The 17,500-nt window shown below is 39.8% G+C and overlaps 1 protein-coding gene across 2 annotated transcripts in view; it reads left to right on the top strand.

The window, feature by feature from the left end:
- LOC137630199 (uncharacterized) overlaps positions 1-17,500 on the top strand; it is a 32,840-nt gene that overhangs the window by 6,594 nt on the left and 8,746 nt on the right. For both annotated transcript variants that reach the window (XM_068361648.1, XM_068361649.1), the window contains 3 exons: positions 1,249-1,381; positions 2,587-2,720; positions 14,636-14,752. In XM_068361648.1, coding sequence (XP_068217749.1) covers positions 1,249-1,381; positions 2,587-2,720; positions 14,636-14,752 — 384 coding nt within the window. The remainder of the gene's footprint in view (positions 1-1,248; positions 1,382-2,586; positions 2,721-14,635; positions 14,753-17,500) is intronic.

Raw genomic sequence — 17,500 nt, 5'->3', positions numbered from 1 at the left:
ACCCCAGTTTGAATTTTACATTGAATTTACCATTACCTTCACGAAACTTCACGAAAACGTAAATCAGGTTAAAAGGCTCAACGCTAATCGCATCAGCTGTACGGTTCCTCGCACTAAATCCAAATATGGGAAATTTTAGGAAGGGGAGTCTACGATTGTGCACCTTCAAGTGGACCCTGGAATGTATTTTTGATAACTACAGGTTTCATACTTGATTCAAGTCTTAACTATTCAAAGCCCACGTCGAGAGAGGTGAGGCAAGAGTGGAATTTAAAAGTCTGTCAAAACTTTTTTTTTTTTTTTTTTTTTTTTTTTTTTTTTTTTTTTTTTTTTTTTTTTTTTTTTTTTTTTTTTTTTTTTACGCCATTCATTCTATATTATTCGTCTATGGAGTTCCATCTCGAATAACTTTGGATATTTCGTAGGTAAGCCTTCGAAATTGGTGACTTAATTGGATCATGATAGAGAAATGAAAACTTCAAAGTGGACACTTCACAAAACGTACGAACTCGCACACAGAAATCTTCAAAACTTCTGAGCTCTCAAATTTATGGTTGATATATATCACTTTAAATCAAATAATATACTAAATTTTTTTAATGAGGCACATTTGCGCCGACTCGCAGCGGTGCCCTTTTAGCTCGGAAAAAAAGTTTCATGCTACCTGATTGATTAGAATTATCTTGTCCAACCAATCACCGATCAGGAAACGTTTCCGAGCTAAAAGGGCACCCCTGCGAGTTGGTCCAAATCTGCCTCACTAAAAAGAATTGACTATAGGGCACCAAGTCCACACGGCTTCCAGCTATCATACAAAAGTAAATTATCATTGAAGTAAATATTGGCAGCTCTGCCGAGAGCGAATATAATTTCGAATGATTATCATTGAAATATGAACAAGAGGTAATCAAAATTGTTTCCATATTACTGAAATATCTCACAATTATTTCTGTTGGTTGTTTAATCATTACTGTATTCTTCCGACAATAGATAGAAAAAATAAATAATTTTAGTTTTCATATTCCTGGACCTTCTCAAATAGCAATCAATGCGTTAAACTTATATTAAATAATGTAAGTAAAGATTAATACATAGAATTATTCACTGTTCATTATTCACGTAATCTGGAATCATAGAGACCGTGCTCGTGGACGCTGTACCAACCAGCTAGATAGAATATTCGTCCTAATTAACTTCATGAATTTTCTAAATTGTGCCCCGATTAATGACTCGAACTGCTGTCCCTAGGTAGGACTCCGTATGGGGGAAGTGATCCTGCAGGATGTCGGTGTTGCGGCCTCTGGGATGTATACGTGTGAGGTCGTGACGGACTTTCCGACATTTTCCCAGAATCTGCTGTCGTCCAATCTCACCGTCGTGGGTAAGATTAAAATTTATATTATTATTAAAATTGCTATGGTTATTACTATTAATATTAAAATGATTATCATTCTCGATACTATATAGATCTGATTCGTTTTTTCTCGCGCTTCCTATCAGAACACGGAATTCTCTTAATTACTGTTTTCAGGGTTGTTCAACCAAAAGTTTTAATAGAATCTACTGTATTTTAATTGTATCTTTAATATCGTATGTGGAAATTACGAAGTTAATTCAACTTAATCAGACCCTTATGTAAATTTTATTTTCAAACTTGGATTTTTTTTTTATTGTTAAATTTTGTCATTTTAAGAGATGAATTCGATACCATTTAGGAATCGCAGCAAATTAATGATGGTTTTAATTTCTTGCTGTGACTGACATTGACTTAGGAAGACACATATCACAGTCTTTCATGCAATCTTTGACAACGCACTGGAAGTCCGTTGCTTTGTATATTAATTTTTACTGGTTTATATCTCAGTAATTAGAATTATAGAACTAATATGACAGCGTTGCAGAGCAAAAACCGAGTGATGAGCTAACATGACAGTAACTTGTCAAAACTGTTCTGTAAATAGTCTGTAAATAATCAATGCATTAGTAATATTTCTCTGGGATCAATTTAATATAGCCTTGCTGTAATAAAAAACGTAATTTCTGTCCATTTATAAACAAGACTTTTTCTGTTGGAATGAAGTTAGTATACTTTATTTTCTCTAAATCTGTTAGACTTGACGAGTCTTGCCATTTATTTACCGTTTCTTTTAAATTATTCCTCTTTATTAATCTTCAGAATTTTTTTTTTTTTTGGCCAGCCTCTTTCAAATCCACAGATTTTCATACGCACTCATCTCTATTGACATGCTGTCAAAACGATAATCAAATTCGGGACAGACCCACTAAGATCCAACAGAACATCTGGAGTAAACTTGTCCTTTCTATTTGAGCATCCTTTCCTTCAGTTTTTTTTTTTTTTTTTATAATAACCCTACTTATTCTTATTCAATTCAGATGATATTTTTCCAACATTTACATCTATTTTAATTTATCTTATTATGATGTATCCATGACATTGGAATTTCCTATCCCTCAATATCTGGATGCTTGCTAGTAGAGAAATATAAATATAAACATAAATAAGAATTCGACCGGATTAATAGCCATAAAAATACTCCTCTCCATCACAGCTCTTCTTTTTTTCAGAGCCTCCCCCGACAAGACCCATCATCTCGGGATTCAAGGGGCGCTATTACCCAGGGGAGGTCCTCGCCCCCAACTGCACAGTCCTGAGGACCCACCCCATACCTTCCATCTCGTGGTTCGTCAATGGGAAACAGGTGATGTAGCAGAATTTTCCTTTGATTGTTTTGTCTTTTCAACAGACACCAAAATTAGCTCATTTCCCGAAACGTTTTTAATGTCGGAATCCTATTAGAAAATTGCTCTGTTCTTGGCATATGAAGCTTATGAAGGTCAAGGAAATGTCATACCCATTGGTAGACAATGAACTTTGTGAATGGATAGCTCTATCGATTTTGTTCTAATTCCACTTTATTTCTTATGAGAAATTTTAGCCTATTTCTCTCAGGTTCAGGAAATTAGATGTTGATAAATAAATACAATTTTCCAGCATTTGCATTCTTTCATACGGATTTAGAGAAATTGTCTCCTTGTATTTCAATAATAATTTTTGCTTCATTTTCATTTTCATGATTTTTTAAAGAGATTTCCAAAGATCAGGTGGATTTTAGCAGGTTTCTCTAAACCCCTACAAAAAAATGGTCTGCAATAGCTTTTCTCAAAAAAAAAAAAAAAAAAAAAATAACGTATTAATATCGGCAAAAGAAAATAAAAAAAATAAAATGAAAGGAACAAAGGGCAAGAAAGAACCGATTGAAAATTAAAGGATTCTATTAAAATGGGCAAATTGAAGTACATCACATTTAATCATTATTCTCAAATTTATAAATGAAAGCAAAGGGAACTATGCATTTACCTAAAAAAATACACCAGTAACAATTAGACTGCTTTAATTTCTCATTATGTTTCATAAAAGGATACCACAAAAGGATTTCTGTGAGCACATATTAACAGGAATTAGTCGTTCTCCGCAGAGAATTTCATTGCAGAAATTACTTGAGAATTTGAAAGACTATGGCTTAAATTTAATCTCTTTAAACGAACAGATCCTTAATAATGAGCATTCTCAGATGTACCCTAATTATCTTTCGAATTCGGTGCAGATTATTGAAGCTATTAGTCGATTGATTTAATGTTCTTTGGCATCGAAAGCTGTGTGAACGTTAAATGAAATAGCAGCATAATACGTTCGTTCTTGCATCTTTTCTTAAAGGACAAACAATAAGATAATATATTTAAAGGCAGAAAAAGTTTCCAATAACGTCACTGAATACGAAAAATAAATTTTCAAGAAGAATCTAAAGAATGAAAATTAGTTTAAACAAGGGTATTAACGAAGCGAAGAGCTAAAATATGTTTTATAAAATAAAACTATTCTTCTGAAATCTTTTTTTGATAAGAGCATCAGTACATTGAGCAACTACCACATTCTCTAATTAGGTCAAGTGATCATACCCTTTGCCACATTGCCAATAATGAAAAAAACTTTAAACCTTCTCTTTGTATATCAATTTCAATGCTTACTACACAATCGAAGATATCTTCTCATTATAGAATCTTACAAAACAAAGATCACACAAATGCTTTGCACAATTCTAAACAATAACTAACACAAGCATTTGTAGTCTGTCAGGAGTTCCACTTGACATCAAACATGATACCAGTAAGTGCCTTATTGTATTTCAATAATCATTTATGATTAAATTTCCAGAATTTTTCTTGTAATCTGATGCTTGAGCGAGAAACGTACATCATAACGAATCGATTTTTTTTGTTCGGATTAAAAGCAGCCGAGATGGGATCACAAATCCAATTTTGCTTTGAATTTAGACCAAATTGTTTTATCTTATCTTTGGCCTATTGATAATCATTCGGCTTTTGGCATCAGCCTTTGCTTTGATTTTCGGACAAAGGGATTCGAGGCTTGATACGTTTTCATTAATTTCCTCACAAAGGTAAAATCTTCTATGATAACATCGTAAAGAGTTTTTTTGTTTGTTTGTTTGTTTGATTTTGTCAAAAGGAATCGAATACAAAACAAAATATTTTACCATCGTAGCATTCCGTGTTATGTATCATATTACAGCAGGATAAAATGTCGTTTCATAACTTATTCTCTTTTAAGCCAAATATTTCTTTTTCAAAAGATCTTTATACACGTTTGGCATTGACACACATATACAAATATACATTATATATATATATATATATATATATATATATATATATATATATATATATATATAAATATATATATATAAATATATATATAAATATATATATATATATATATATATATAAATATATATATAAATATATATATATATATATATATATATATATATATATATATATATATATATATATATATATATATATATATATATATATATGTGTGTGTGTGTATTCGCAAATAACTGCATACACAAATTTATAAATGCATGTGAACATACACTCATATGCACAAGCACACACACACATATATATACATACACACACATAAATATATATATATATATATATATATATATATATATATATATATATATATATATATATATATATGTATATATATATATATATATATATATATATATATATATATATATATATATATATATATATATATATATATATATACCAAGGCACTTCCCCCAATTTTGGGGGTTAGCCGACATCAACAAATGAAACAAAACAAAAAAAGGGGACCTCTACTTTCTACGTTCCTCCAGCCTGACAAGGGACTCAACCGAGTTCAGCTGGTACTGCTAGGGTGCCATAGCCCACCCTCCCACATTATCCACCACAGATGAAGCTTCATAATGCTGAATCCCCTACTGCTGCTACCTCCGCGCTCATATATATATATATATATATATATATATATATATATATATATATATATATATATATATATATATATATATACATATATATACATATATATATATATACATATATATATACATATATATATATATATATATATATATATATATATATATATATATATATATATATATATATATATAACGGATTTTGAGCGAAGCGAAAAATCTATTTTTGGGTGAGATAGCCATGTCGTCCTGATGGAAGTTCCTATAGGGTAGCTTCCTAGGGTATATTACAACTACGGCGATATTCCCAGAGAATTTACCTTAAGGTACCAGAATTCTAACTCCTGGAGCGAGTATCCCTCGTGAAAGGGACATCGCGACATATCAGAGGACGTATTCTAGACACGTCACATGGCAATCTACGACCTGAACAGAGATTCGTCTCGTATGAGGGAGATTGACGAGATACGAATTCGGGAAAGAAAAAGGGGGAGCCGCTCCCAAGGCTTCCCAATCCCCCGATTCGTATGCGTGCCTGGCGCCAATCCTGGCGCCATCTGTATTCCTTGTAGCGTACACGAGGTGCTACAGATACTGTATGTAGGGAGGGGTCCTACAGCCCTTTCTTAGAAAGGCAAGGGCGGGTCCATCAGGACGACATGGCTATCTCACCCAAAAATAGATTTTTCGCTTCGCTCAAAATCCGTTTTTTGGGCTCAAGCCATGTCGTCCTGATGGAAGTGTACCAGAGCATTACTGTATCTGTGGATTCTCAGAACGTGCCGTACTCCCCGGAGGTATTTATTCCTGGTCGACTAGACCTAGAGACCTAAGATGTTACCGTTATACATCTTTTCAACTAACTATAAACTATGTTAGAGCTTCCTGCCCCCTACAGGGAAGAGTCCTACTAGACTCTGGAAAGTCTCGAAGAGTACATATATCTATGTATGAATACCAGGCAAGCTAATATAGTGGTCTCGCCCTATATTAAGTAAAGCATAGTTTGTATAGAACCACTGCGTCAATCTATTGACCAGTAATCCGCACAATACTTGTATTGGACAAAGGTTTATATCCGCATAGGAAGAAACTAATAAAACCGCCTTCGTCCCTTTATGGGACGGAGTCCTCCCATTAGGGGACTTACATAAACCAATGCAACATAGCTTGCATAACAGAACAATTCTATCAGAATTATCCCGGATAAGATACATAGAATTAAAATGCTCAATTATACCAATAAATTGACACAGGTGAGAGAGACGCAAGGTTCTCAAGAACAAGTTTATTGACAGATAATAAACAGACAGGTTAACAACAAATATATATATTTATATAAAAGAGGGTAACCCAAAACTTTAAGCATAAGTATGATAGTAAACAGAACTTGTTTATCTGAAAGAAAACCATTAAACACCACTTTAATAAGATACCAAGGTATCAAGTCATAAAAATCTGTATTACAAATCAATCACATTAGCGTTAGAAACGCTTGGCACACATGTCTGAACTTATGCAAGGTTCACCTTTGAAAGAAGGAACAGTCTATATGGGCACTTGGTGCCCTCATTTAGTTTGTAGTACAGTATGTACCTACACACTCACCCTGGACTTAATCGTCCCAATTAAGACCACTGTTCCTCGCAGAGTTAAACAGTAGGGTTAACTACACGACCCACTGCTACCACAGATCTCTTAAGTTCCTCTACTTGCTTCGCATAGTGGCGAAAGAACACCCTGGAAGACTTCCAGCCCGTGTATGAACGGAGATGTTCAAAATCCATACAATTAAAGAAATTTAGGGATGAGGCAACTTTCCTCGGATCGTGACCTGCGGGTGTACTGTCAGGATCCGCTCTGCGAATAAAATATGTCATTTTCGCTCTGAGTTGATTCAGAGATAAATTTGATCCTGATGTTTCTCCCCTGAATAGTTGACTACCCTTGAAGTCTGAAGTTCTACGAAGATAGACCTTTAGGCATTCTACTGGACATAGAGATGCATCTTCTTTCAGAGGGCAGATTCTCCAGGGACCCCACCTGTTGGTGGGTAACTCATTCTTGGCGAGAAACGTAGGATCCGGAAACAGGTTCAGCTCCCCCCCATCCAGGAACTGAACACGACCTGCCTCTCTCGAGAGGGCTACGATCTCACTAACCCTGGCCCCGGACGCGAGTGCAAATAGGAAAATAACTTTTTGCGTTAAATCCTTTAACGCACATTCTTCATTGCTCAACAGGGAGGCGAAATGAAGAACTTTGTCTAAAGACCATGAAATGGGCTTTGGAGGTGCTGAAGGTCTGAGCCTAGCGCAGGCTTTCGGAACTTTATTAAAGATCTCGTTACCTAGGTCGATCTGGAAGGCAAATAAAATGGGTCTCATCAAAGCCGATTTACACACTGAAATCGTGTTAGCTGCCAATCCTTGGCCATGGAGGTGGATGAAGAAAGATAAGCAGAAGTCTGTTGAGATCTCCTGCGGATTCTTTGCCTTTACAAAGGCCACCCACTTTCTCCAAGATGACTCATATTGCCTTCTAGTCGATTTGCACTTGTATTCCTCTAGGAAGTCTATGCTGGCTCTCGAAATCCCGAAACGCTTTCTCACCGCTAGGGCGAGAAAATCATGAGCTGCAGGGTCTGGGTTTTCTGTAATGAAGCGCAGACAGTCGACTTCTGGACTCGCTGGGTCAGAACTGGATGTGGTAGCGGCACGAACTTCATCTGTAGTTCCAACGCCAAGGGGAACCACATACTGTTCGCCCACTTGTGGGCCACTATTGCCGCTACCCCCTTGAAGGATCTCAGTTTGTTGAGGACCCTCAACAGAAGGTTGTGAGGAGGGAACAGATAAATCCTGGACCATCTGTTCCAGTCGAGGGACATTGCGTCCACTGCTTCCGCTAAGGGGTCCTCGTACGGGGACACGTACAGGGGCAACTTCTTGTTGTCTTTCGTCGCAAAGAGGTCTATTTGCAGTTCTGGGACTTGATTCAGAATGAAGGAAAATGATCCTGCGTCTAAGGACCATTCCGACTCTATCGGTGTGAACCTGGATAGAGCGTCCGCTGTCACATTGCGGACTCCTTGAAGGTGAACTGCCGACAGGTACCACTTCTTCTTTTCTGCCAATCGGAAAATGGCTAACATCACTTGGTTGAGAGGTGGTGACCTCGACCCTTGTCGATTCAAGCATCTCACAACCACCTCGCTGTCTGTCACCAATCTTATGTGGATCGAGTGACGCGGGGAGACTTTCTTTAAGGTAAGGAGCACTGCCATAGCTTCTAGAAAGTTTATATGAAAGGTCCTGAATAGCTTGGACCAAGTCCCCTGGACTTTTTTCCGATGAGAGTGACCTCCCCATCCCTCCTTTGAGGCGTCTGAGTGAATCGTCATCGACGGGGGAGGTGGCTGAAGAAGAACCGACTTCTTTAGATGTCTGGCTTGGGACCAAGGTCTGAGAAGAGTACGTAGCCGAGGCGGCACTGGTCTTCTCAGGTCTCTTCGCGCGTTTGATGCATACCTTCTCCAAACTCCGGTTGCATCCTTTAGCTGTGCTCTTAGCACTGGGTCTGTCACTGAAGCAAACTGGAGAGAGCCTAGTACCCTCTCCTGTTCGCGTCTTGATATCCTTTTGGAATCTAGAAGTCTCTTGACAGAGCCCGCTATCTCCTTCCTTTTCTTCATTGGGATGGAGAAACTGTGTGACAAAAGGTCCCAGTGGATTCCCAGCCACTGGAACTTTTGGGATGGAGAAAGTCGAGACTTTTTCTTGTTGATCTTGAAGCCTAGGTACTCTAGGAACTGGATCACCTGACTGGAAGCTTGCAAGCATTCGGTCTCGGATGCTGCCCACACCAGCCAGTCGTCCAGGTAGGCTACTACCTGAATTCCCTTTAGGCGTAATTGTTTGAGAGCTGCGCTCGCAAGCTTCGTAAAAATCCTTGGGGCTATGTTTAGCCCGAATGGCATGGCTCTGAAGGCGTACAGTTTCCGTTGTAGCCTGAACCCTAGGTAGGGGGAGAGTCGACGGCTGATTGGGATGTGCCAATAGGCGTCTGACAAGTCTATAGAGACTGAGTATGCCCTCTTGGGCAGTAAGGTCCTTATGTGTTGCAGTGTTAGCATCTTGAATTTGCAATTCACTATGAACTTGTTGAGTGGTGACAAGTCCAGAATGACTCTGAGCTTTTCCGAGTCTTTCTTGGGAACACAAAACAGCCTCCCTTGGAATTTGATGGACTTCACCTTTCGGATCACATTTTTCTCCAACAGTTCTTGAACGTACTCCTCCAAAATGGGGGTGGAGTGTTGGAAAAACCGAAGGCATGGGGGTGGAGTGCTGTACCAGCTCCAACCCAGTCCATTCTTGAGTAGGCTTTGGGCCCAGGGATCGAAGGTCCAGCGATCCCAAAATTTCATTAGTCTCCCTCCTACCGGTATCGTTTCACTTGGACTGCCGTCCTGAGGTCTTGCCTCCCTGACCACGACCACCTCTGAATCCCCTTCCCCTTGAGGGGCGCCTAGACGAGCCTCTGGCTGCTCCTCTAGGTTTTGCACGAAAGGAAGAAGACTGTCCTTCGAACGTTGGGGTGAATGTGGTTGACTGACCTGGCACAGCCTGGGGTACCCACTGAAAAGTAGTCGGGGTTTGTGCCACCATCTGGGGCACTGGAGGCAAAGGCAATTGCAGTTGCTGTTGCTGTCTATAAGGCTTGGCTGGCCGAGACGGTAGCCTAGTCCTCATATTCTTCCTCTTTGGTTGAGGACCCTCATCCGGGGAAGATTTTCTTTTGATAGCCAGGCCCCACTTCTGGAGAAGGTTTCTATTCTCCACGGCGGCCTTATCAACAACCTCTTTGACCACATCGGTAGGGAAAAGGTCTTTTCCCCAAATGTTGGAGGATATTAACTTCCTTGGCTCGTGTCTCACCGAAGCCCCGGTGAACACGAACTCCCTGCAAGCTCTCCTTGCCTTGACGAAGCCATAAAGGTCCTTCGTCACTGTGGCTAGGTGAGACTTAGCCACTACCATGAACATTTCATGGACCTTAGGGTCACTTGCCATCGTCTCAAGAGTAGTCTGATGAGACATTGAGGCAGCCAGTCTTTCTTTTGTCTCGAACTCTCTTCGTAAAAGAAATTCGGACAACTTGGGGAGGTCCTCGCCGAATTGCCGTCCGGCAATATCAGCCTCCAACTTTCCCACTGAGAATGTCAGATGGACATCCTTCCAGTCCTTGTGGTCCATAGGCAGAGCCAGCGACAAGGGTTTACACTCCTCCAGGGAGGGGCAAGGCTTGCCGGCCTCGATTGCCTTTAGGACAGCCGCAAACCCTTTTTGTAAAAAGGGGAAGGCTCTATCAGAAGAGGACACAAAAGAAGGGAGCTTCTTGCTCAATGCTGCTACCTTCGAATTCGAGAAGCCCCTCTCTTTCATCGAGGATGAAAGTAGGGCTTGAGCCTTAGCGTGGTCCATAATAATGACCTCTTTCGGCTCTGTCTCCTCCCTTGAAGCTGGTTCTTTTCTCAGCCGGACATAGCAGTCCGGATATGATGCCTTGCTGGGCCAGAATTCTACCTCCTCTAGGAGAACTGAACCCAGCTTATCCGAAATGACGATCTTACCAGTCGTCATTGGCATGTGCTCAGCATACCTCCATGGGTTAGCATCTGAGCATATGGGAAGGTCTTTCACATTGAGTCTTTTCCGGGGCCCATGTGATTCTGCTAGGGACTGCATACGCAGTTCCATTGCAGCCGCCTTCTCCTGATTCTCCTTCTGCATTTGTTGGATCATTCCAACAATCGAAGAGAGGGCCTGTCCCAGTTCTACTGGGAGACCAGCGGATGTTGAGGGGATGGGCTCCGGCATCTGAACCGGAGTAGCCGACACCTCGTCGACCCCATCCTCTGCGACATCCGGGGTTTGAACTTGATCCTGACCTTCTGCCAGGAGGTCTTCTTCCAAACCTTCGTCCACTTCAGACATCCTGTCACACAACTGGATGTCTTGCATCACATCTGCGACTTCCTCGTCCACCTGGACTAGGTCTTGGGGGATCTCCTCTTGAGGCTGGGGAATCACTGCTTCAGCTGATGCCTGGGGAAAAAGATACGCCCTCATCTTCTCACTAGGAAGATAAGGGCCAGAGGTGTTCTTCTTGAAGCCCCTTACCCAAGTACGGAGCTTTTCCCTAGCTATATCCCTTGATTCCGCCGTTCTAGGGGAATCAAAAGCCTCAGTAATCAGGTTAGTGCATACAGTACATACCTGAGGGTCCCAATACTGGAGATCATCCTTGGAGACAGCGCATGCTGCGTGTCTCCTACAACACTCATGTCCGCAGAGGTTCCTGCTACGGACATTGCAGAAAACATTTCCGCACTTCGGAGGGTCCTCCTGTAAAGAGAAAAAATTTCCATGAGTATCAAGTGAACTATGTATCACTTAGATATGCATAGTATAGCATAACAATTCATAAAGGAAAGACACACACTTGTGTTTCCCTCACAACCCATTGTTGCAGCTTTCCAGATAATAAAATCAAAATGGTTTATCTCTACTAGAGTAACCAATGCAAGGTTTCCAGAGGAAACAGGTGGAGCTCACACCTAGGCAATGATTTTAAAATCCTGGATAATAGACGGGGAAGAACTCTGCTTCCTGTCTGAGGGCAACAGCAAAGGGCTGTGCAAGAAAACACAATAGTGTTAGAAGATACAGTGCTGTACCTAAACTTTTACTATAGTTTTCTTCTTACTGTATATGCTATACAGAAGAATACTAGTACAGTATAGGAGGATGTGTGCCGGCCTGCCTTTGCAGGCCGGCACACACCACAATTAGCTTTAAAGTATACTACTTAACAGCTATAGGGCGGCAGCCCTCTGGTTCAAATGCCTGTGCCGGCGGCAGTAGCTGCCGGCCAATAACAGCCAGTGTTGGCCGGCAATGACTGCCGGCCAGTAACTACACAAGGTAGTACCTAGCTGCCGGCCACACTCTTGGTGACCGGCAGACAAGGACTGACATAAGCCGGCCGGCAAAGGTACAAGACCGATGCCAGCCGGCAGCAAAAGAACCAGAAGACTACACCTGCCCGGCTGTCTGCCTCATAGGCCGGCAGCCGGGACAGGTACAGCACTAGAAGAAAATAGAATGGATGCCGGGATAAGAGTGTACACAACCCCCCAAGCCCGGCAACCGAAAGAGTGCATATAAGGAAGGGGAGAAACTTAATTCAGGCTTCCTTGACCAATGCCGTCCGGCTCTGTCGGCAGGCATGGATGAGGGACCAAGAGAGGTCCGGGCAGCACTCGAAAACATAAGACCCTTGCCGGCCAGCATCTCAGCCGGCCGGCAATGGGCTTAGTCAATTCCACATCCCAACCTATACTAGGTCCAGAAGTAGAATGACGTACAGTACAGTAATACCCCTGCCGGCCAGCTCTGCCGGCCGGCAAGGTACAGTACAGTAATGGCAAGGCCATTACGGAGATAGAGGGGGAAGGGACAAAAGGGTCCTGCCAACCTTGCTTTAGTGACAGATCACCCGCAGCCAAGAACTCTGTCTTAGCCTAAGGGAGATCTAAGGGAAAGGGCCAGCAATACTTGCCAGCTTCCAAAGCACCAAAGCAAGGAAGGCGTTGCTACTCCCAAGGGAAGATTTTATCCTCCCCAAGAACAGCAACAGGACTTAGTCTGGTCGATCACAAAAGGAGGAATCATAACTACAGAAACCTTCGATAGTGACCTAAGGGAGCTAAGCTCCCTTTATAAGTGTTAGGTCAGCGAGGGGAACTCTGCCCCAAGCCAGACAACACGGACTCAGACTAAAAACTCTGTTGTTCTGTCCCTCTTTGAACCAGACTTTGCTGGAACAGGAAGGTACAGTAACACCCTAGTATAGTTTTATCGAAAATAAATTCGGAAAAAACCACTTAGGGATAAGCCCAAGGCTTAAACAGAGGGAAAGGGATTGCATACCTTCTCCGAAGAAAAGAAAGCAACCGGGGAGAATAATAAAGTATACTAAGGCTCCATAAGCAATTAGCCTAGGCACCAAGAGAATCGATTACCTAATTCACCGAAACTCTCACGTATACAATCTTGGAAATATTCCACACAGTCTAAAATGTATAAAATATAGCCTAAAGCTTTAATAAACTTTTAATTACACTTGGAAAAACCAAAATCATGCATTAAGTACTAGGACCAAACGACTAGGCTACATGGCCTAGCGTAGGCCAGAATGGCGAATACTTCGCCAAATAATACTAAGCACGAAAGGAAATCCTATGTAAAGCTAAATAGCTAAAATTTATTAAGCAAAACAACCAGGAATGTCACTCTGACTAACTAATTTATACCTAGCGAGTGACAGTGTCCAGGACACCTCTGGTAGGCTACGGCTCTTGTATCAAAGATTAATCCTATTAATCACTCAAAATTTTACCAAGAGCCTACATTTATACATAACAGACACTATACTCAACTTATCCGAGGCCAACGAAGACGGAGAAGCCATGAAAAGCTGAATAAATCCAAGATTTGCGAGAAAAACAGGAAAAAACACCGAGTTGTTAAGCTACGCAAAAAGGAATACAGATGGCGCCAGGATTGGCGCCAGGCACGCATACGAATCGGGGGATTGGGAAGCCTTGGGAGCGGCTCCCCCTTTTTCTTTCCCGAATTCGTATCTCGTCAATCTCCCTCATACGAGACGAATCTCTGTTCAGGTCGTAGATTGCCATGTGACGTGTCTAGAATACGTCCTCTGATATGTCGCGATGTGACTTTCACGAGGGATACTCGCTCCAGGAGTTAGAATTCTGGTACCTTAAGGTAAATTCTCTGGGAATATCGCCGTAGTTGTAATATACCCTAGGAAGCTACCCTATAGGAACTTCCATCAGGACGACATGGCTTGAGCCCAAAAATATATATATATATATATAATGTATGTAGTAGACCTTAACATCCCCCATGGGAAAGTGAAATTAGCCCAAACGGTACAGCAACCGGCTCACGTTAGGATATTCATGAAAAACACCAGCCCACGAGTAACTCGACAAGCCGTAAATGGGAACCAGCAACTACCGGAGTCACGAACCCTTGTTTTGATTTACTGAGAAACTGAAATATATCGACTTAAGAATTTCGCTTTGTTTTTAGAGCTAAATAAGTACTATTTTTCTTTTAAAAATCACTAAAATTCCTGTTCTATCCAAATAAGATATTTAAGCCTAATTATTCCTACTTTAGGTGAGTGGTGACATCATCGAGGTCAGGGCGAATCCTGACCTGACTCTCACTGTTGTTAATCGCCTGATGCTTCGTCTCCACAAACACCATTTTCAGGATGGTCTCTTCAACCTTACGGTAATCATTAGTATTAACCATTTTACCCCCAAAGGATGTACTGGTACGTTTCACAAAACTCATACCTTTACCCCCATGGATGTACCGGTACGTCCTTGCAAAAAACTGCTAATTTTGATATTTTTTTTAGAAACTTCAGGCATTTTCCAAGAGAATGAGACCAACCTGACCTCTCTATGATGAAAATTAAGGCTGTTAGAGCAATTTTTAAAAAAATATACTGCAAAATGTGCTTGAAAAAAAATAACCCCTGGGGGTTAAGGGCTTGAAAGTTCCAAATGGCCTGGAGGTAAAAGGGTTAAGAAAAATCAGTCACTATTGTAGACTTTGTATTGCGTATTTATCATTGTTATGGGATTCTTTCAGTACCAAGTGAAACATACCAGAGATCAGCAAATAAATCTTATTTTTTTTTTTTAACCGTTTATTTCACTTTCTAGACTTTATGGTTAATCAGTGAATGTAGGAGCACTGTGCTATACATCCTAATGTTGTACTGATGTTATTTGCTCTATATAATGGTTGGCTACTTAGCTTTTGCCTGTGAATTGCAATTTTCTATCAGGCAGCCCCACTTTCATTATGTTCATCTTAAAATACTTTCTCTTGTGATACTGAAGCATTTTCTTAAGAGTATACTTAATGATCACATATAAAATTTGTCGTTTAAGGATATTTACTACTGTATAATGTATGAAAAATACGCCTACTTTTTAAGGCTATTAGAGTAGTTAGTTCCTTGTATACGAGTTTATATAAACGGACAAATCCGAAAAAATGAAAAAAATTTAAGACCAGACGTAAAACCAAAAACATCTTTATTAAGCATGAAAAATTTTATACAGCGGAATCCATCTTTTTTTTTTTCTTTTTTTTTTTAAATGGAAATCTCTCATTTAAATTTTGCATCAATAGAGACTTTTTTTTTATATATATACATTGCCATGTAACTGTGACATCCACGAGGCTAAACAGAATATCGTCATATAAAGATTATCTACATGAAATGAGAACATGCCATTACTGAAACTGAATAATATCGCATGATCAGGTCAAATATCATTTTAGATTTCGGGAGAAAACAGTGCTCTCACAATCGTGCGCATATAAAGTGACAAAATTAAATCTAAAATCAGTATCCTGGCATATCCATTACTCATTTGAATATCGGATTTTAATGACGCATAAATAAAAGGCTTTAGACATTCGCAAAGCAATGTTTTCATCTATTTTTTTTTTTCGGTTTACGTATGTTAGTGTAAATGTGTTTAAAGGTATCTATGAACTATATGAATGTCAATGTTATTTCCGTACAAATTTTACTGGGGAAAAATATTTTCTCAGCGAAGGGGACAAAGATATTATTATTATTATTATTATTATTATTATTATTATTATCATTATCATTATTATTATTATTCAAACTACAAGCCAGGTTTTGTAAGAGCAAAATGCTAGACGCCCCAAGGTTCCAAAAGGGAAAGCAGCCCAGTAAGAAAAGGAAATAGCATATAAACTATAGAAAAAAAAGATGAATAAAAAATATAGAATATTTTAAGCTTACTAACAACATGGACTTACGTCAACCTGCTCAAAGCAAAATGGAATTTACAAAAAAATTTAACTGCTGAAGTTCCATCGACTCCACTGCCGGATTAGGAAGGTTATTCCACAATTTGTTTATGTCAAGAATTAAACCTCTAGAATACTGAGTAGTATTTAAGGTTGAAAGTACGCTCATGAATGGTACAAGCAAGGGACAGTGATATGCCCTAGCAAGCAATACAGTGCCCTAGAGACTGACCATATACACATATGATCAGCGCCTAAGCCCCTTCTCCACCCAAGCTAGGACCAAAGAGGTCCAGGCTGCTGATGAATCAGCTGGTAAGCCTACAGGCTCCCCCAACCACCCCATCTTTAGCTCACAAGGATGGTGAAGTTGCCGCGACCAATGGAACTAACAAGCTTGAGCGGGATTCGAACCCCAGTCTGGCAATCACCAGGCCAGGACGTTATAAACATGCCACCATATTAAGAGGTAGATAGTTGTAATTCCCTTTCATAATATCAAATCAATCCATCAACTGCATCACTAATCCATATACAAATGAATAAACAAGTCGAACGTCAATCATCTTAGGCGAAGTATGGAGCCCTGATTCGTCAACAAACCTCTTCGACTGAGAGAAAGAATATTTCCTTATGTCCCAGGAGATGAGAAAGATAAGGAGAGGGTCCCAGGTAGAGATGCATGAAATTGAGTAACAACAGACAGGGAGATGCTGAGATGCGCTGAGAAGATCTGCAATGCTTTTGTTTCGGAGGTAATTGTATCCAGTACGCTTGAGTGGGTTTTTGGGTCCAAACATTCGCTTGGGAGTTTCTGCAGGTTGACTATGGCCTTTCTTGGAAGTAAATTATATTTTCGAAGAGTTGCATTCATTTTAACTTTTACTTTAGAATTTGCCGAAGGTAAAGAATATGATGGGGTTTCTTTGTTTACCAGCAAGGGTTGGTAATAATAATAATAATAATAATAATAATAATAATAATAATAATAATAATAATAATAATAATAATAATAATAATAATAATAATAATAATAATAAATGTTATTTAAATATTAGGATTTTTCAAGCAATATCTCATCATTACTATTTCTTTTAGAAATGTAGATAGGCATTTTGAAACTCATATCAAACCCATGACCAATGGACACTTGAAAAGAGCGAAAGAAATGAATGA

Source organism: Palaemon carinicauda, chromosome 38 (genome assembly GCF_036898095.1).
Source record: "Palaemon carinicauda isolate YSFRI2023 chromosome 38, ASM3689809v2, whole genome shotgun sequence".
Lineage (NCBI taxonomy): Eukaryota > Metazoa > Arthropoda > Malacostraca > Decapoda > Palaemonidae > Palaemon > Palaemon carinicauda.
Note: the sequence above shows the minus strand (reverse complement) of the source record. Positions and strands in the feature narration are given on the sequence as shown.